The sequence below is a fragment of the Scleropages formosus genome, chromosome 6 (assembly GCF_900964775.1).
Source record: "Scleropages formosus chromosome 6, fSclFor1.1, whole genome shotgun sequence".
In the NCBI taxonomy this organism is placed as follows: domain Eukaryota; kingdom Metazoa; phylum Chordata; class Actinopteri; order Osteoglossiformes; family Osteoglossidae; genus Scleropages; species Scleropages formosus.
The window spans coordinates 6,270,077-6,291,815 of record NC_041811.1 but is presented as its reverse complement, the minus strand read 5'-3'; the positions used below and the strand labels follow the sequence as shown (position 1 = coordinate 6,291,815).

Genomic DNA, 21,739 nt, shown 5'->3' with positions numbered 1-21,739 from the left:
ATTGCCTTTCAGTGACTCCTACAAGAAGAACCCAAACATTCTGAAGACAAATACATCTTTTCCTCTCATTTTTCAAAAACTATATATTTATATACATATGTAAGTGTATATATTTATATATGTTTACACCGAGTTAAGTGATAATTAGCGCTCCTGGCTAGCACCACCAAAGTCCTGGGTTCAACTTCAATTCACTGGCCTCTGGTGTGAACTGCCTGGTCAAGGGTGTTTTCTCCAGCTTTTCCGGTCTTCTCTGTGTGTGTGTGTGTGTGTGTGTGTGTGTGTGTGTGTGTGTGTGTGTGTGTGTGTGTGTGTGTGTGTGTGTGTGTGTGTGTGTGTGTGTGTGTGTGTGTGTGTGTGTGTGTGTGTGTGTGTGTGTGTGTGTGTGTGTGTGTGTGTGTGTCTCGGTCTTGCCTTCAGCTCTGTGTTTATGGAACAGCTTCTAGTTTAAAGCACCAAAATGCCAATAAGGACACTGTTCCTAAATTGGGCACAGCAAACATGGAATGAGGTTTTAAAAAAAAAAAAAAAAAAAAAAAAAAATCAAACTTAGGGATATGGCAAGAGGTCCTGGGGGTAACTGGACTAATGGAAGACCACTGTTCATTACGTGCTGTGTTCTCAGCTGAGCCCCCGAGCCAGATGTCTGGGCACCCTGTAGGGCCCAGCCTTCTACATGCACATTTTCAGATCTGGGAATGTATGACGTCTTCAGTCAGGGGCATTTCACGGTCCAAATCCTGGATTCCCCTAAGGTTTACTATCCCATGACCTCTGACATATTGGTCCATCGACCCCTGGAAGACGAACCCTTTCTGTGAGCCACTGAGAATATGTGCTTGCCAGGCCCTCCAAAACCCCGGCCATCTCTGACAGGGAGGGAAGAAGAGAAAAAAAAAAAAAGTAAAAAAAACCACCACCACCACACACTTTCGCAAGGACAACTTGTTCATGCAGGGGTAGCTACTGGGAGAAAGGCAAAAATTTTAGCAATGTACAGGACAATGACATTTTAAACCCAACAACAAAAAAGACCAGCTACAAGTGTGTGCGCTTGTAAAAACAGCCAAGTGGAACACACACAACAAATTCAGTTTACCTGCTCAATCGGTAAACCATGACTCAACCAATCACAGTAGGGGGATGGAGGAAGGGGCGGAGCCACTTTGACCAACAAATAGCACACATGAAATCCTAAATTCATACATATCCGAATGTCAGGAGGAAACTTTTGCAATCATCTTCAGGCAGTGTTGTCTCTGTATTTTTGCTGTTTTTTTAAAAAAGTGCTTGATGATTGTAAGGGTGTTAACTGGTTTTTGTTGAACTGCTCTGTTTTTGTCTGATTGCCCATGTGTCTGTATCTGCACGCACATTTAGCAGAGCAGCATTTTGTGTGTGTGTGTGTGTGCGCGCGCGCGCCCATGCGAGTGCATCTCAGCACCAGTGCTCAGTAGCTGTCCAGCGTGCCGTCATAGAAGAGGCCCTGCACATCCAACATGGCTGCCAGCTCCAGAATGTGCTTCTGCAGCAGGTTGCTCTCCACTGTGTCCTGCTTAGGCAGCTGTGGGTACGACTCTGGAAAGCTCCGTGACTCCTGCTGAGGACAAGAACAGTGTCAGCCTGGGAAGTCACACACTGCATGATGGGAAACACCCCATCTCTGCCCAGAACCCTATAAAACCACAGCACCCCTAGTATACTTTCTCCACTGAGAAATAGCTTTCAATAGAACCTTATAATAAAAGAACAGAAGATGCAATCAACTTAGTATATAGATCAAGTCGGCAGCTTGGGTGTTCAGAACTACTTGGGAAAATAAACTGGGGGAAAAAAGGAAGCGTACACCGAAACAGTTTTATTTCTCGGAACACGATGGTCGCGTTTCGGCAGGATCACAGTCACACTGATGAAGCCATTCTGCCTAAATGCATCTGTTGTGTTAAGAAAAACAGAACTATTCTGTAAGCTCAATTGTGCTCTTCCATTCTTCCTAATTAAAAAAAAAAAAAAAAAAAAAAGAAAAACTGGGATCACAGCCAGGAAGTCTCAATGTTGGTTGATGGCAACAAAGCTACGTTACCCGGAAGAGCTTGTGCATCCTGAGCGTGGCTGAGCAGAACACGAAACGGATGAGCAACAGCCTCAGGAACTCATCCCCATAGAACTGCAGGAAGGCCTGGTCTGCGGAGAGAGAAGGGAGCTCACTAGAAAACCTTGCATACCATTAGTGACCAAAGAGCCGACATGGTCAAGACGGATACAAAATATCTTAGAACTGCTTTGGTGTAGCTGTCTAAATTCAACTTCATCATTCTTCTTGATGGAAACGTTGCTCTCCAGCATCTTATTGTAATTACTGTAAAATCTCAGTTACAATGCACACCCATGATCTCAAGTCTTGTCAATGTAAAAATCTAAACACCAATGCATAATGTGTGTTTTACTTCAAGGTCAGCCAGCTAAATTGGGCTCAGTAACACTAACAAATATTCCACTGAAAGTACTTCCTGTACAATGTTTTGTTTTTATTTTTGTAAATATCAATTATAAATATTAATTTATAAATGTATTTTTCAAATGTTCATTGTTATATGATTGTTTGAATACAATCACGCTATAAATATGATACTAAAAGTGTTGTTTCTGACCTGCCCCCATGCTGCGGTAATATGATGTTCATGTGGTAAATGACTTGCTGTCGTCTCCGGCCAAACCATAGCCTGAAAACAACTCTGGAAAACTTTATCCTATGTATACTGCACACCAAGACTTCAAATACATTTCTGGGTAAAAAATACGCAAGATTTCCCCCCCCCCCCCCCACCTAGAGCATCACATTTCCACGCGCATTGCTGCCTGCCTGACATTTCTGCATGGATGTCTGATCACCACCTCCAACTCAATCTCTCCAAAACATAGATCCTACACCTCCTAAGTGGCCTCTCTTCCTGTCATAACCTCTCGACCAAACTGGACAAATCACTCATTTTGGCCTACCTCCTTGGCTAAGAATCTGGGAGTGATGATTGACTCAAGTCTATCTTTCTCTCAGGACACCAAAGGCACAACCAGACCTGCAGATATATCCTGCATAATATCCGCAGGATCTGTCCTTACCTCACTACCGACTTTGCCTAACTACTTGTCCAGGCCATGGTGACATCCCATCTGGACTACTGCAACTCTCTTTTGTCTGGCCTTCCTGCTACTGCCATCAAACCCCTACAGCTGATACAGAATGCTGCTGACCAAGTTGTGTTTGACTTGCCAAAGTGTTCCCATGTATATGTCCTCTACTTGTTTCTCTACACTGGCTTCCTATAGCTGTCCGAATCAAATTTAAGACCCTGGTTATTGCCTACAAATGCATCAATAGAACTGCTCCCAGCCGTCTAAAAGACTTGATCAACTGCCACACCCCAAGCAAACCACTATGCTCTTCTACATCTGCCTGCTTGGTGGTCCCATGTATGAAAAGTAAACCACAGAGGTTCTTGGTTCTGGCTCCATTGTGGTGAAATGACCTCCCCCTCTCACTCAGAACTGCTGAAACTCTTTCCACATTTAAAAAGAGTCTGAAAACTCCCCTCTTCCAGACTCACTTCGCCCATGATCTTGTAAGCTCATATAAGGTGTAAATGTTCATCCACCATAAATTTATGAGCATGCCCAGATAAGCCTTTACACAGCTACTCCTGTAATGCACGTACATTTTTATGTATCTCAAAGTAAAAAAAAAAAGAAAGTAGGAAGGTGATCAGGAATCGTCGATATTCTGAGTTTTATGCAGCTGCTGGTGCGATGAACATTGGTGCATATAGTGGAAAGAAACTAACTGTACTTAAGAATCACATGTCTGCAGCTATGTCTCTTTCTCCTAATGTAATGCACAAACTATTTTCTATGAGATGTACATCGCTTTGGAGAAAAGCATCTGCTAAATGAATATAAAAATGTAAATTTCACAGTAATCAGATCATGACTGTGGAGAAAAGCATCTGCTAAATGAATATAAAAATGTAAATTTCACAGTAATCAGATCATGACTGTCTCAGTTTACATTTATTCATTAGCAGACGCTTTTGTCCAAAGCGGCATACATCTCAGCAAAAGTACAAATTTATGCATTATACTAAAAGAGAGAGACACAGCTGCAGACATGTCACTCAAGTAAACCTAATTTGCCTACCACTTACTGCACCAAAGTTCATCAACCAAGTAGGTGCATGAAACACAGGATAGACAAATCCTGATACCCTCCTACTGTATTTTTTTTTTTTTAAGATACACAAGCAAGCTTGAATGTAGACAGAGTTTCCGCAGTTCTGAGTGAGAGGAGAAGGTCGTTCCACCACAACGGAGCCAGAACCGAGAACCTCCGTGCTTTACCTTTCGTGTGCGGAACCACCAAGTGAGCAGAAGTAGACGACGGAAGGGGTCTAGTTGGGGTGTAGCAGTTGATCAAGACTTGTAAATAGCTGGGAGTGGTTCTATTGAGGCATTTGTAGACAATAACCAGGGTCTTGAATTTGATTTGGGCAGCTATAGGAAGCCAGTGCAGAGAAATGAGAAGAGGAGATACGTGGGAACACTTTGGAAAATCAAACACAACTCGTGCAGCAGCATTCTGTATCACCTGCAGAGGTTTGATGGCAGTAGCAGGAAGGCCAACCAGGAGAGAGTTGGAGTAGTCCAGATGGGAAGTCACCATGGCCTGGACAAGTAGCTGGGCAGAGTCAATTGTGAGGTAGGGACAGATCTTACGAAGATTGTAAACAGTAAACAAACCCTCTTTTGTCTGTTACTACAAAATCTCTTGTTACAATACCCTGATTTTATTTATATCTTGGAAGATACTACAGGTTTTTTTTTTTTTTTTAAGGCTGCTCTAATTATGGTTCTCCGTATGAGCTGTTAAAGGAAAATAAAAGAAATTGACATGAAGAAAAGCTGAGAACATCATGACCTGAAAAACTGCAGGGTGCGTTGCGACTTACAGTGTTAAGTTACTTAATTGTGATTTAATCATATATAACCGCCTGGGTAAAACGAAGTGAAAGGCAATGTGTAACCCTTTAGACAGTGTGGCCCCGTTAGACCTGTGACGGCCAACCCCCCCATTACCTATGGCACGTGAGCGGGTGAGCATCTGGCCGATGTCGCGATATGCCTTGCGCAGGAGCTCCTGGCCTTTCTCCCACATGCCCTGCCGCAAGCTGCTCAGGCCACACACGTACAAGAAGGCCATCAGTGGGCTGTACAAGAAGAGTGTGAACAGGCTGCCACGCTGCGACTGGTCTGGGGGGAAACGGGGGGAGAGCAGAATGACACATAGGAACTTTACATCGAACACATGCCATGATGTGGACAAAGCAGCAAAGTGAGGGACACAGAGTGGCAGGATGAGGAAAACAACTTTATCAGCAAAAGAAACACTTGTGAGCCTTGTGTGCACAGGTGCACGACAGGTAGGTCAATACTATTATCCAGTAGGCACTGTTTCCATGGCAAAAGTGGAATTGTGAGACAACAAATTGCACACCGGCTCTTCCACATAAAAATTCAGAGATACAAATATTTCCCAGTTTATTTTTACTTGCATTCCTTACACTTCTACTTCTCTAATTTCTCTTTTTAGTGGCCATGACATGACCTGTGTTTAACTACCACATCAATAGATGGCAGCAAAACGCACCAAAACAGAATAGGAGTATGAGATCAGAATTAATTCACATACATTAGGATTTATTCAGTCCAGTTCAATTTCATTTATTTATTTACACAGTGACATGGAGCACTGCACAAAGGATCAGAGGCATAATACAAATAAAAGGTTGGCTATACATTAAATTACTACAATATCAATTATTAAAACTTTAAGTACTGGCCACAAAGGAAAGGAACAAAAACCCCCAACTGAAAGGCAAGGGAGGGATAAAGAAACCTCTGGGGTCCAGAGGCTGTCCACCCTTCCTGGGTCATTTATGCTTTTAGCAGACACTTTTCTCCAATGCACACAGCAGCTGACAGATTGCTTAGATACAAAGCACTGCTTCTTTGGTGTGGATATAGCCAATGCCATACCACACATATTCCAGGAGCTCTCTAGTGAAGTGATATGAATAGGGAAATATGCAGATAATAAATGTCCGATGGTGATGGACAAACTTAATTCAACTCAATTGCATAGTGTTTACAGCTTGTGTCTTGTGATTCCGAGTTTCAGTGATCAATAGCAACATGAGGAAGGTTGCACATGTTCACGGGATGAACTAATGGGTATTAAATATGAGTTTCTGGACACAATACTTTATTCTAAGCTACTCTGAATTACTTTCAAATTTAATGTAGCTCAAACTTTTTTATATACAGTATATTTCTTAAAATTGTTAAACTACATCTACTGATCAGACACTTTTGGGGATATCACAGCTGACGGGGACTAAAGTGGAAAACAAAAAGGACGCAATGCAGAACAAGTATATGAATCAAACTCCTTTGCACACAATAATAACCTGCAGTTACGGTCTTTCTTCAACAACACTACTGAAAATATTACTCAAAACACACATGCTTCAGGTTTTAGACATTCATGTTACGGTCTATTGGCTGCCTTACTTAACTTCTGGTCAAAAATCTGGTAACTAAACCACGGCATTTGGGCTAACAACAGTTTAGTACAATGTCAATGACAGATGACACACCAACCTTGCATGCTCTTGGGATACACTGTGGGAGAGAGAAGACACACCACCGGCTGTCCAAAGAGGTTCGAGAAATTCTACAGGGAGAAAAGCATCCCGCATGAGGTCAATTTCAGTTTGATTTCTATTTTGTGCTCTTCTCAACAAAGTGACATGAAGCACTCAACAAAAGATTGCATGCTGTTTTTAAAACAAACAAAGCAAATTAAAGAGAGACAGCAGTTTGCAAACATAGAATGAAGTCATCTGGCAACATGATCAAGAACAAAAAATAAATAAATAAACCACATTTTTAAGCTGGTCTGTGTCTACGATACAATATGTTTTCTTAACTGAGCATTTATAAATAGAAAAAAAAATATTTTGGTACATGTATCAACAGCAGTGGCTGTGGACAACGTGGCGTCTACATAAGGTCTGCCATCAGAGGGCACTGAAGCACACAAAAAGCTCTTCATAGAGAAGTTGGAGGTGTATCAAAATAGGCTGATACAATCCAGATGTTTGACCAGAACGCAAAAAAAAAAAAAAAAAAAAAAAAAAAAGCGAGGTTCAACTATTAATTTCTCTTCTCCGCAACCACTGGAAAAGGTCACATTTCATGGGGCAAGCAGTGGAACAAAGACATTGGGGGACTGAAGGACTGGGGGTGGAGTGTGTGAAGGTAGTGTGCTGCTCACCTTGTAGGCCGTGCTGTTGGAGGAATCCACAATGATGAACAGGGGTTTCCTGGTGAAGGGGAACAGGTCCCCGGGGTGAAGACTAAGACATGGATATGGGGGACAGAGGGTGACAGGTCAGTACTGAGACTTCTGGATCCTAACACACAGCACTATAGTCATAACACAGAGCACTATAATTTCCACTTTCATTCAAATGCAAAATACTGGGCCAGATGTGCAGTCTTGTGGCTCATGTTATATTACTGAGCCATGCGTCTGAACTTGGTGTACTTTGGCTGAGGTTCTGAACAGCTACTAAAGGTTGGCATATTAATGACTGTAGATGGTAGGGCTTTGTGCTCGAGTACTGAGTAGGTAAATGCTGATGTATTACCGTCAGAACTTATGTATTATGGAAGAAGTTGCTATTGCTGTGCACTAGAGTTGAAGGACAGTGTATTACTGCTGTTATTACAGATGAAAATGTAATATTCTGGCTGAAGCTGGAATACTGCTGTTAGTGTGGTGTATTGCTGCTGAGATGGTACGCTGCACTTGAAGGACACTTTCTGCTGAAGCTGGTTATTGTGACTGAAGATGCAATATTCTGTCTGAAACAAGAATACTGCTGTTAATAGTATGATGCATTTTTGCCAAATGGTGTATTAAGTCCTAAAATTGGTGCATACCTGGTGAAGCTTGTGATCTGCTGCTGAAGACAGCATATTCCAGCTGTAGTCTGTTTTTACTGTGAAAATGTTGTTACTGTGAGAGCTGGCATTTTACTGCTGAAACTCATTATTATTGCTGATGTAATATTGTAGCTGAAGCTGGTGTACTACAGTTGAAGGGTGCTTTTTGTTATTGCTGAAGCTGGTTATTATAGCTGACAGGGCAATCTTGAGAATGAAGTTGGTTTACTGCAGTTGAAGAGTGGTATATAACTGCTTAAGCTGGCATTCTGCAGCAGAAGTTGGTATTCTAGGGCAAAAGCTGACATACTGCAACTGCAAACTCTTGCATGACTGAACCTGGAATACTGCTATTATAACGTTCTACTGCCAAAGCTAATGTACTCTTGCTGCTACTGTATAGCAGCTTCAAAGGACAGTTTTATTGCTGAAGCTGGTTATTATGTCTGAAAGTGCAGTGTTGTGATTGCAGCTGGTGTACTGCAGTTGAAGGGTGGAGAATTGTTACTGAATTTGGTGCATTAGTACTGAAGCTGGTTATTATGGCTGAAGAGACAGCTTTGTGGCTGAGGCTGGTGAACATCAAGTGAATGGTGGTGTATTGCTGCTGAATTTGGCGTATTACTACTGAAGCTGGTATATTATTCCTGCTTGCGGCTGATGCATTGCGCTTGAAGCTAATTCTGTGTGGCTGAAACTGGCTCCCTGTGGGTTCTTGTTCCAGCCCGACTCACCAGTGCATCTCTTTCTGCGCCTGGTTCCTCTTCTGCACCGTTTCTCCGTTCACCACATCACGGTTGCTGTTGGTCAGCACACCTCCAAAGTCATAAGGACCTGCAGATAACATTCTGACTTATTAACTGCTCTACAATAAACAAGCGTCACAAATTCATTTTAAAAAATCTGGAATACGGATTCCTCAAAATATGTTGGATGTTGAAGGAGGTTAATGGGAGACTGAGCCTCTTGGGCAGTTTGTCTGATGTCCAGGGTTGTGGACACCTGGCCAGTTCCACAGCTATCATCACTTACCTGTGAAAGACTAAATTTGGAACCAGATCATCCATCTAAAGATTCAATCAGTACAAACAAGTGAGAACCGCAATCAGTACAAACAAGAACTGGAACTGCAACTAATATGTTTCCTTTGGGAAAAACATCCATCACAAATATACAAATAGTAAAAGTGATGGAGTTGTTTCTGAGCTCTCCATGCCGCCAGCAGACAGTATCAACTCTGTCTGGATTAACACTGGAAGCAGGCTAGAGCCAGGATAGACTCAGCCGGGCAACAGCTTGGACCTCCTTCTCCCCTTCTGGAGTCCAGAACCTCATTATTTCATAAAAGAAAGAGGGGAGGAGGGGAAAAAAAAAAAAAAAAATTAAAAAAAAAAAAAAAAAAAAAATCAATGGACCTTTACGCATCAGACCAGATCAATGGGAGTTGAGCCACAGAGCTGTTTATCTAGCGTTAGCAGGGGGGAGGTATTGATTTTTAAGGAGCGAGGTAATGTGGGTAGTGGGAAGGGTGAAATTTCTACCCCGTTCGTCTACAGCACCGCAGCGATTAAAGCTGAGCGCTAAACCATCTTGACGGAGAGCGCTGCTGGGGGATTTGATGCGGGCGAAAGAGCAGGTAAAGGGAGGATGACTTCTTTTCCTGCTACGTGAAGCGGCAGAATTAGGCTGATTCATCTTGCCCAAGGGCCGAGCCTAATGATTGGTCCCTCAGAAGATTAAGTGTGGGACTCGTTGCCTCCGTCTGCACCTGGATCAGTGCTGCCTCTGGTGGCAAAAGGCGGTAGTCCCAGTGAATGTTTCACTGCATTCTCCAATAAGCATCTTTGACAGCCAATAGACACCAGACAGGAACAACAATGGAAAGGGACCAAATCTAGTGAATAGGATTTATAAATATTAAGAATATGGCCGTTATTTTTTCTCAGTACTTAGATGATGATGATGGGACAGCATACCTTCATAATCAGAGTGTCCAGTTGGGAAGACCCCAGTGGCCGAGAGGTAAACCAGCAGCACGCTATTCGCTGGCAGCTCCTGCCGTGACACATGTAACAGCTGGTCACACAGTGGATTGCACATATGTGCATAACTTGGACCATACATGGGCCAATCACAAACAAACAGAGGAATCTATACTGCATACATTTACACTCATCCTGCATTATTAGGTCTCTCAATATCCAGTTTTTCATGTCAGATTATTAAAAGCTTTTATCGTTAATAGGTCCAGACTGTCAAATACGTGGGTGTGCCACATCAGGCCAAGGCCACAACACTCAAACCAATGCGATAAACTGAGGTTGCATTTAAAAACCAAACAAATCTTTGGTTTTTCAGTCTATTTATAATTTAAAGTGGAAGAAAGACAAGTTAAACACAAAATACAATGAAATAAAAAGAAAACAACTGTTCTTACCACTAATGCAAATGTACACTTTGAAAAAGCTCTCGGTCATAGAATTGTGTGATGCAAAAAAGCTTTGTGGAAGGGGTGGAATATATATATTTTTTTTTTTTGTATTTTGTGGGAACAAACCATGAAAAACTAAAACTGCTTAATTTTTGATGTGCATTACTTTTTCTTATTATATTAGGTTCAACACAGTAATCTTTGCGTGAACTTGGGATGGGCTTGGATATTATGTTGTGGTCATGTCTGTATGGTATTGTACAACATTTGTTGAAAATTTTCCACATAGAAATAATGGAATGAGTTATTTCATTATCCTTCTTTTCAATATTTGGCCTGTTTTCATGAGTGAATAAATCAGTAAGTGTAGTATATATGGTATTTAATTAAACCCACTGCATTTTTACCACCAAACTTTACAGCACTAGGTAAGTATGAAACATGAGATGCTGCAACAACAGGGAAGAAATTAAATTTAACAAATGCAGTGTTGTACTGGACTGTGCTCAAACAGCTTGCCGTGATTATGTAACCATAGTAACAGCCAAGGCCCTGGCATGAGGGCCGAGAGGAAGTGATACTCTGGGAGTCGGGGGAGCAGAGAATCTGTTCTCTCTGCCCGCCATAATCTCTCCCGTATGTGCCGGCTCCTGCCGCAGAAAGCCATTTACTCTTCGCGGCGCTCCTCGCGCTTCACTAATGTGCTACCATCTCATTTGGCTGCGAGACGACGACTGCAAAGGAAAAAAAAAGAAAAAAAGTCACAGCGTAGCGCTGCGTTTTCGCATTTGCTGTGGTGCTGGCGGATACAGAATGTGTGGCAGACAGCTGTGAAGCCATTGGAGTCTTGTCCCTCCTGATAACACACTGGCTCTTCACACTACGAACAATTCGAGATATAAATGTTCCAAGATGCAAACTTTTTGAAGTTTATTTTTAATTACATTTTCTTATCTATTTTTTGTAAAGTGGGGGGCGCGGTGGCGCAGTAGGTTGGACCACGGTCCTGCTCTCCAGTGGGTCTGGGGTTCGAGTCCCGCTTGGGGTGCCTTGCGAGGGACTGGCGTCCCGTCCTGGGTGTGTCCCCTCCCCCTCCGGCCTTACGCCCTGTGTTACCGGGTAGGCTCCGGTTCCCCGTGACCCCGTATAGGACAAGCAGTTCTGAAAATGTGTGTGTGTATTTTTTGTAAAATTTGTTTGGCCAGGGCCCGCTGTGTGGCAGATCTGGATTCGAGCCCTGCTTAGGGTGCCTTGCGGCAGGCTGGTGTCCCATCCAGGGTGTGTCCCCTCCCCCTTCGGTCTTGTGCCCTGTGTTGTTGGGCAAGGTTCCTACTCGCCACGACCTTGCTCGAGACAAGCAGTTGTAGACATTGGTTGCTTGGTTCAAAGTGAACACCACCTGTTTTTCACCTGCCAAGCAGGATGCTGAATGGACACTAAAGGGCAATAAAGAGCAGCCAAATAGAATAGGAGTGTGGGAGGACTTGTGTGGGACAGCTCACTTCCACAGTGTTTACAGCTTGTGTCTGGTGTTCAACCACAATGTGTTATAAATAATGGAGAAAGATAACCGGACAACTATTACTGATGAAATTCAGATACCTCGATCACCTACTACAGCAGGTAGTCTGCACTGATCCCTCCAAGCACATCACTTGCCCTGTCACTTTTAAATATTCTGGCTATTTATTGTTATTGGCATTATTCATTGTTTTTTTTTTTTTACATGTGTAGTACTACATTGTGATGTCCATACATAATCTGTGAAGAAGCACTCAAGCAAGAATTTCATAGTACTTCGTGCATGGTACTTGTACTTATGACAATAAACCTTGAACTAGTTCCCTACTGCTGTTTGTGGGATCAATCAGTCAGTAATCTGCATTGAAGGTGAGTATGAGGAGGCAAAGTATTAATTTATTTCGAAATTTGTATTTACTGTAGCATTAACTGCACTTATTATTCTCAATAAAATTTGTTTTCAAGAGTATTTTAGGACATTATAGCTAAAGCCAAGATTTTTAGTGGACCTATCCTGTAAAGAGGAATTTCTGCATTAGGAGCTTCATTTCATTGTAGCTTAATGGTAAATATGACTATATAGTTACTAACAAATTAGTTAATGTTTGAGACAAGTTTTTCTTTTCATCTTCATTCTGTTTAACAAATGTATTTAAGCCCCATGTAAGAGCCCCAGTGAAATGAGCCTAGCACACCATTAAAACTGCACACACACCAAAAAAAAAAAAAAAAAAAATCAGGCATCACCTGCGAAGGTAACTTCCAGAAGCATTTGACCAAGAACATGACTAAAGTAAACATCTACATAACCCTAAAATAAATCGGATTATTGCCTTCCATTTAGATGCGGACATTCTGACAGTGTTCCGGTTTTTCAAGCGCAATGATATTTAGGGCTCCCCGCTAAGGAGTCTCTGCGGTGGTACTCCAGTATCTGGGTTGCGATTCGGTCACACCAAGAGAACTGATGTGAAATGGGACTCCTTTGTATTTAGGTTGTGGCGTGGTGTATGTGTGTTACGTCCCAGTTCAGCAACACAATCTTGAGAGGCCTCAATCTTTTTTGGAGTTCTGGTATGGATGTATTTAACTCAGCTATGCAGGCATGTTAGCATACTGTGTTCCTTTATGTTGATGGTATGGATGAGATTATGTCCACATTATGCCCTGTAGCACTATAATTTTAAAGATATCAGGGTGCGGTCATGTCTATACGTCACTCTACGATCAGGATGTGGTCACGTCTATATGGTATTGTACTGCATTAGTGAATGATATCAGGGTGCAATAATGTCTGTATAGTACTGTACTGCATTAGTGGTCAGTATCAGTGTATGGTCACATCTTAAAGACACATGCACAACTGCGCTATGATATCCCAGGAGCACTGTAGCTGTCGTTGACACCCTGGACCCTCTCCTGAGCTACCCTTTGGTCTGAGGTGGGGAGTCCCACGAGCTCTGTGCAACACCACGGACTGTAGAGCGTGACTGTAAGTGCAAGCAACATAAAAAAAAAAAAAAACTCAAAGCAGCAGCAGCCAGGTTTCGCCTGGCTGAATGCCACCCTACACAAGGCAGAAAGGTGTATGCTGGGAAGGAGGCAGACCTTGAAGGAAGCAGACAGGAAGGTATACAGTTGGCTGAATGTGGGCTTGTACAGAAGGTACTTGTGTGGATTCTCCCTCTTGGCAGGCTTCTCGCTGGGCTCCTGCTGCTAGATGATAAGGACAGCAAGAGTAGGGGTTAGACAGTTTCTGAATGTTTGTGTCCATGTGGGTGTGTGGATGTGTGAGCGTACTGCCACCCTGTCTCACCAGTGTCCCCGGCTTATTCATCTGTGTGGCCAAGTTGACTGGCTCCCGTTCCAAAGCCTGCAGCATGCGGAACATGTCGATGGTCAGCTCACTGAACTTGACCTGTAGGGGGCAAGAGGGGAGGGTGCTGTTAGCTGTAGTGCCACCTTAGCTCCCATAATGCACCTATATACACCTTACAGCTATTGTACAGACAACTGTCATCTGCTCTACTACCGAACCCTGGTACCAGCTGCAGGTCCGTACCTGGTTGTTGCAGTTGCCGATGATGAGGGCGTCCGCAAGTGTGAGCTGCCCCACCACCATGCCCTGCTCCAGCTGAGGCACACCCCCCTCAGACAGCCGGTTCGAGGTGATCACCACGGCATTGTCATCGTTCAGCACCATCACTGGGTCGGCCTACACAAGCACACACACCTCTGCTTTTACATGGTTTATCTGAGAAATGCTCATCCAGACAGATTAATATTATAGGACTATAAGGTGGTCGGCCAGCACGTGCAAAAACATGGTACATCTATGTATAAACAAGTATGATCCATGCACAAATATAAAAAAGTATGTAAAAATGCATGCATGTACAGGAAAAAAGAAATGCAAATAGGGAGCAAAACAGAAGCAAACTCAAGACCTAGCCTTTCAAGACCCCAATCTTCAGAAGCCAACACTCCAATAGCCCTTCACAAAAGCCATCACTTCAACCACCTCTTCAAAGACCTAACAGCTGAAGTCTCACTGTTCTAACGTGCATTTCTTCAAGAAGCACCACTTACAGAAATGTTCCAAAACCCCACCTTTTCATGATCTACTTCTCCAAGACACATTACTTCTAAACCCACTGCTCAAGCACCCACAACTTTAAGACCCTCTGCTTCAAAAACCACCACTTCGCCAACACCCAGCTCTTCATAACCCCATTACCTCAAGACCTACTTAAAAGAACCCACCTCTTAATAATCCACGTTATAAAACCTCTTTGCCTATTCAGGATGCACCTCTTAAAGATTCAGCTCTTCAGCCTGAAGCTTTCAAGAGCCACCTCTTCAAGACTCTTGTCAAGAACCACTTCTTAAAAATTTAAAGACCTATGCCTTCAAAACTCACAAACTCATGACTTACCTCTTCAAAACCTACCATTTCAAGATCCACCTCTTGGAGTTAATCTAATCTTCCAGAATGGACCTTGCTAACCAGATTATTATTTATAATAAATAGTTTTTTCTTAGTTATGTATAGATTGAGACATCCATCTGTCTAGCCATCCAATTTCAATAACTATTTGTCCTGAGTGGGGTTGCAGTGAACTGAAATCAATCCTGAAATCACTGGGCACAAGTCTGAGGGAAGGTACATCTAGGACAGGACACCAGTTAGCCTGAGTCAATACTGTGTTTTATTATTTCAGCACAGTGGCACAGTGAGTAGCACTGCTGTCTCACAGTGCCTGGGTGGTGCGAGAGGATGTGGGGTCAATCCCCGCTCAGTCTGTATGTTCTCCTTGTGTCTGCGTGTGCTTCTCCCAGTGTTCTGGTTTCCTCCCATAGTCCAAAGACATGCTGTTCAGGTTCACCCATAGTGTGTGCCAGTGGTAGAGAAAGTGTGTGCCAGTGACGTATGGATGAGTGACCTGGTGTAAGTAGTGTATCTAGCAGTGTAAGTCACCATGGTGACTAAGGTGTGTGGGCTGATAACACTACATAGAATTCATTTGAAGTAGCTTTGATGAAAAGTGTCTGCTAAATAAATAAATGTAAATATTCTCAGCAAAATATTTTTTTCTGGCATTAATTCATATTTAACACAGTACCTGTACTAAAAATAAAAATCTCCAGCATGGCTTAATAAACCAGTGATTAGGGATACATTCTTGAAACAGCCGCTCCCAGGTCAAAACAACACACGTCGGTCTCATAAAAGTAGACTGTTCACAGGAGTGTTATGTGGAAGTTCTAAATCACCTTGGATAAGCGGGACATCTAAAGAAATTTTAGAATATTTACTGTAATTCAGGTGGCACTCAAGACTCGTGACCTGAGGGCCTATCGCCTGAAGAATGCAGTGAGGACCAGTGATTGGTGGACGCAGTGCCTGTTACTGACCTCAATGAAAGCTGCCACCTCCTGCAGGACAAGGTTCCACTCCAGTTGGTCCTCTGTGTTGAAGCGTTGGGTATAGTCTTCGATCTCTTCTGAGAGCTCCTGCAGACACGTGGAAAAATACACGCAAATGCTAGGAAAACAGTACAGAATCACTTCCCATTGGTATCTTGGAACAAGTTTACTTTCATGCTATAATCAATAGAACTTGTATCAAATTGACTCAGGTATGTTGAGGTACATGGGTGCTGCAAGAGGATGTAGGTTCAATCCCTGCTCAGTCTGCTTCCTATGTCCTCCCTGTATTTCCATGGGAAAGTCCTGAATTTCCCAGTCAAAAGAAATGCTTCAGGTGAACTGGGGATTCTAAAACTGCCCATAGTGTGTATGTGTGTGTGAGAATGTACTAAAAGGTACAAAAGTTGTGCCCCACAAACACAAAGCCATGACACTCATGCCAAGGCCTTGCACCCTAGCATCTTGAGGAAAAAAATGGTTTAGATTGTCGCCACCTACAAGACAAGTCAGGAAGCGTATTTCCCCACTGACCTTGACCAGCACCTTGACCAGATCCATCTTGTTCAGTAGCAGACAGACGACAATATAGCGGGCGTAGTAGCGCAGCTTCTTCACCACCAGCTCTGGTCTGGGAGACGGAGGAGGTCATGTGGGCGAAACCCGAGGGACAACAAATAACAGACCGATAAGAATCTTCAAGTAAACTTCTGAGCTGGCCAGTCTATCAGGAGTGACATATGTACTGCTGTTCACATTTTGGCCTGCAGTCTAATCCCAGATGTCTTCTGGTTCTGCACCTGGCTCCACGGGAACAGATAGGCCACACCCTGCCCTCACCTGTCCTCCTTATTGACCTGGTAGTAATAGCTTCTCTGACGAATGGCCGAGTAGAAAGAGAAAGCCTCGTTCAGGTAACTGGTCTCAGAGGTGCGGAGGCTGCAGCGTTGTGCATGCGAAGACAAAACAATCGCATGTAAGTGCAATTTTTATCATGTCTGACATGCTGTGGAGCTGAGGTTCTCAACTTGGGGCCTGCTTTGAAAATAATATTGTCTAACTCCAAAAAGAACTCGAAAATTTCTGTTCGATTACTAGCTTTCATTAGACTCATAAATGGGTCCGAAGCCTAGAAACAGTTAAAAACTTCTACCTGAAAATTACTTGGGTAGCTTGCAACTCTAAACATATTCAAGAGTTCACACTGTTGGATATTTACTACAGTATTTCAAGTAAAGCACTGTGCTCAATGGTTCAATAGCAGGAGTCAATCAATAGCAGGTACTCAGACCTGCAAGTTTTGGGTGCTTTTCTTCAACCACTATGCCACCTGCTATTGTACTGATAAGAGCACAAAGCTGTAGCTGCTAGGTTGAAGACCTTGAGAAGGCACGCACGCACGCACGCCACCAGGAGAATGTGGTCTGGACTTTGAATTGCTCCGGTTCGAGTTTCCTTACTAGTAATGGTAGTAGAGCTGGCCAATCTTGGAGGCCACCTCCCCAATCTGCCATCTCTTCAGGCCGTACCGGTTGTCCAGCACCTGTCTGTTAACACACAAAAGAGGGATTACCGGAGAGGTCTTATCTCCAGGGCAGGTTTTCTACTATAGACACAGGAACACCACCCCACTCTAGGAACCCTTTGTCGCCCTCCTATCCTACCGCCGCACTCCGATCCTTCGGCACTCTCCATGCTAATTTTAGAGCCAAGCAACTTCTTCACGCCTCGCCGACTCCTTAAAGACCTTTTCCAGTGCCGAGCACCGGGGCTAAATATACCCCTGACATGGACATTGCTGGCAGTCCCTTCCTCCCCATCATTAATTCATCAAACTTGCGCCAGTCCTGCTTCTCTGCTTGAACTCCCACCTCATAGCCAGTGAGCTCAGGCCAGGCATTGCTTCTAAAGACGCCCTGCAATAAATATTTCACCTAACATGGAGGTAGGAGAAATCGAAGCGTAGCGTAAGGTCCACCTAAAAATACCGTTTGACGAGGTGCAAAATTCACTCGTGCTAGGTGGGAGGGGACAGCAATGTTAAAATGGTCATTCATGCATTTAACAGCTGTACAATTTACAGGGGGTTGAAACAAGGGTTTGATGAAGGAGATCCAGAGACACAGGCATGTCTTGAGCATACAGGTAAAATATGCAGCACTATCATATAATTTAAGACAGTGACAAAGACAGTATCTACACACAAGCAGATACAAGGAGTTATGACACAAGCATTTATAACTGGTCCCCGTCTCAAATCATAAAAGTCATAACATCCTTTCAAGGAGGATTAAGGTTAAGATGCGGGTTGTTTTTCAGCGGTTGGGATTAAGGTTAGCTTTCAGTGGAGAGGGTTAGGGTTTATGATTAAGATTAGCATTCAGTGGTTAGGGTTCAGTTTAAGATCAGAGAGTTAGAGCTAGTTTTCTGTGGTTGGGATTAGGAGGTTAGCTTTCGATGCTGAGCTCAATCTCACCATTGACAAGTCATGGGCACCCCAAGAGACTCTAAAGGTGGATTGAAATATGCTAATATTCTAAAATTTTAATACTACCTGTGATAACTGGTGTATGCATGTTGGAAGGGGGAAAGGAAGTTTTGTCGAGTGAGGAGACGCTACCTGTGCTGCTGTTGGAACTTCCACAGCTTGGTGTAGACGTCGAAGGTGCGGCCGAAGTACGACTGCCACTGCTTGTGTCCATACTGGGGCAGGTCTCTGCGGAAAGGTGAGAGGCGAGAGAAATATTTAGAACATTTGTCTGTGCTGGGGAGGGAATATCGGTGAGGAGCTGAACTGGAAAGAAAGGAGTGGTTGTCCGTGGAAAAGACAAAAAGAGAAGAAAGACTGGGAAAGGTATTTGAATACACTGTAAACCCAATATAAGGCAGACGGCGGGGTGCAAACTTTCATGTCACGTTATAAGTGAGTCAGTATTGTACCAAGTCTCCAGTTTTGACGAAGGCAAAGAAAAGAAAAGTTTCATTCCACTTTGCGGCCGAGAGAAGATTAACGTAAGTAAAAGTAACCTTCTGTACGTGTGTGAGGGGAAAATACGTGATACATCACAGTGCACATACTTTGTAATGACTAATAAAGTGCAATTCAAGAATTCTTATTTGCAAAGTAGCACCCCAACATCTGAACAATTTAAAGCTGTACTGCTTTGGAGCAATAGAGCAAAGTTACGCCGAAAGATTGCGGCCATAAAAGGCTTTCCGATACAAGTGACAAAAACAACATAGATCTACTAGGTATCCTTCAAAAGGCCCCCCCCCCCCCAAAAAAAATGTCAACATTTTTTTTTTTTTTTTTTTAATTTCCCACTGTAGGTTTGTGTTGTACGAATTGCTGGCCAGTAACTATATTGCATAACACTCCAGTTTAGCTTTCAGAAATGTTTTGGAACCACCCATATTTGAAACACGCAGAAAGGAATCGATTAAAAATCAGGGGGTCCGACTCAAATTCCTGCATTGTACAGAGCTGCGATTTATCGAGTCTACAGTGTATATGATATATGACAGACTGAAATAAAGTAATAAGAGGGAAGCTGAGAGTGATAGCAAAACGGAGGGTGGGGGGTGCGCAAACCAGAACAGTGCAGGGTGAGAGCCCAGGAGAGGCACCAAAGTCACTATTCTTACAGCTAATTACTTCAGTAAGAGGAGGTTTCCAGTGGTTTAAATATTACTGGTTGTTCATTTATCTGGCACCTTTCTCCAGTATAAACTCAGGGTAAGTACTTTAATCAAGGGTATCTCAGCAGCAGGAGGGACTCGAACCCAGCTCTTTCAATCACAATTCAACTACTACACCATCTGATGCTCTTTAGATATGAAATGGCATGATTTCACAATTATTTAGTAAAATGATGCTTTTCTCCAAAGCGACTTAGAATGTTAAGCTACTTACAGTTATTTGCCCATTTATACACCTAATTTTAGGTTAAGTACCTTGCTCAAGAGCACTACAGTCTGAGTTGGGATTCAAACCTAAGACCCTGAGGTCCAGAGGCAGCACTTCTAACCACTATGCTACAAGCTGCTCCATTTTAGTACATGCATCAAAATTTAAATACTTTCCAATATGTATCAAAAAAAATAGAGCATTACCCCAGTGTTCAAGTTTACTGCAGTCCTGAGAACTGCTCATTAATTAAATTCCATAAATTAGGCACTAAACTGCTATTAATGTAAACGGTAAGATTATGTGGTCCCGAGTCTATACTGAAACACTAATTTTTTACCCCAAACATGGCAAAATTACTACAGATATACATACATACACACACACACTTATATAATTAAGGGCAAACACACTTTTATCAAAGCACAAGCTAACAAGACAGTTCTCTTGGACTAACGTTTAAAGCTTGCTGCGGATGATCTATTCCTTAACAGAGAAAAAGACAAACATGAGAAAAACGGAATTAACAAAAACTTTACATATAACCGGCCATGGAATATTTTAATGTTTAATTTTTGAATAAACAAATTTCTCTGTTAAGCGAGGCTGATGTAGTGAACATTTGGCTCGCACTCTTCACACAGCACCAGTGACAAGCGCAAGTCCACCTGGTACAGCCAGAGCAACACCCCATGGGACAAACTGGAAGGAAGAGAGAAAGCCAAGTGAGACACAAGTGCCCTATATCTCTGGGAAAACATACACACACACACAACCTCATTTCCTGACCAGACTTGTTCAACGAATAAACTAGTTTACAGCAGATGGACTCAGACTTTACGTTCCTCCATGTCAAGAAAGACCATGATATCTTGTAATTGTGCAGACAGACAGACCAACGGACAGAAAGATACTTTTATTGACCCTAGAGGAAACTGCAGCTTTTAAACAGAACTTGAGCTAAATTCTTGCAAACTGGGGTCCTGTGAAGCTGGAAAAGGCTGTGCAGTAATGAAAAAGTGATGTGACGTCACCACTGAACGTTCAAAGCAGAGGAAAAGCAAATCTGAAAATGTTACACACAAAAAAAAAAAAAAAAAAAAAAAAAAAAAAAAAAAAAAAAAGCCAAGCCTGAGGTTTACCACCCATCAGAAATTCATGGATGCAGATCCATCGTCAGCAGCAGTTTAGTTTATTCTCTAGCTTGATAGAAGCTCCAACATCCACTAAAATAGAGCGCGACAAATCGCTCAAGTGCACTTACAGGAGCCCTCGGAAACAGTTTTTTTTTTCTTAATTTTTCGTGACTGACTCGTGAGCAAGAAGGGTCGAGATGTGCGCTGGCATGGCATGCGAGCGCTCGGCTGGGCGAAAGCGGCTGTCCGCCGTGAGTCACGGGGCGATGATGAGATGGGATCCGACACATCGCGCATGCCCATCGGAATGGCAGTGCAACACGGCTGGCTTCTTCTCCCTTTTTAAAAAAACCTATTCTTTTTTTTCCTCCTTCAACAGGGCTTCAGGCCCCGTTGTTATCGTCAAAGTGTTGCCATGGCGATCCATCCGGAGACCGCAAAAAAAAAAAAAAAAAAAAAAAAAAAAAACCACAAGAATGACGAAGACCAGAGGAATGACACACTTGCAATTTTTTTTAACCTTTTTTTTTCTCCCCCCTTTTAAAATAAAGGCTCCTTTCACAAATACTGCTTTCACTGAGGCTTTGCCAGGGTGCATCGCAGCAAGAGGGCTGGAGGGCAGGCTAATATGGTAGCTGCACACGCCCGCTGCTCCAGTTTAGCCTTCACCTTGTAGAAGGTGTCTTTCACAGGATTGGTAACCCAACCTGGGTAGGCAGCGCTACTGTGGCCACACATACAGACGTGTAGCCATAG

General features: G+C 43.0%; 1 protein-coding gene across 4 annotated transcripts in view; it reads right to left on the bottom strand.

The window, feature by feature from the left end:
- Nucleotides 1–1,399: 1,399 nt before the first annotated feature.
- Nucleotides 1,400–21,739, bottom strand: part of LOC114910733 (protein SCAI) — a 35,546-nt gene continuing 15,206 nt past the window's right edge. For 2 of the 4 annotated variants that reach the window (XM_029253045.1, XM_029253044.1), the window contains exons 3-15: nt 18,561–18,656; nt 17,401–17,487; nt 16,781–16,879; nt 16,475–16,571; nt 15,929–16,027; nt 14,076–14,228; nt 13,830–13,931; nt 13,622–13,729; nt 10,038–10,116; nt 8,796–8,895; nt 7,388–7,469; nt 6,712–6,784; nt 4,770–5,301 (exon numbers count right to left, since the gene is read on the bottom strand). In XM_029253045.1, the coding sequence (XP_029108878.1) occupies nt 4,997–5,301; nt 6,712–6,784; nt 7,388–7,469; nt 8,796–8,895; nt 10,038–10,116; nt 13,622–13,729; nt 13,830–13,931; nt 14,076–14,228; nt 15,929–16,027; nt 16,475–16,571; nt 16,781–16,879; nt 17,401–17,487; nt 18,561–18,656 (1,480 nt within the window). In that variant the 3' untranslated portion in view covers nt 4,770–4,996. Of the gene's footprint in view, nt 1,598–2,076; nt 2,185–4,769; nt 5,302–6,711; nt 6,785–7,387; nt 7,470–8,795; nt 8,896–10,037; nt 10,117–13,621; nt 13,730–13,829; nt 13,932–14,075; nt 14,229–15,928; nt 16,028–16,474; nt 16,572–16,780; nt 16,880–17,400; nt 17,488–18,560; nt 18,657–21,739 lie in introns of those variants that run through there. The other 2 variants (XM_029253047.1, XM_029253046.1) reach the window with 2 other exon arrangements.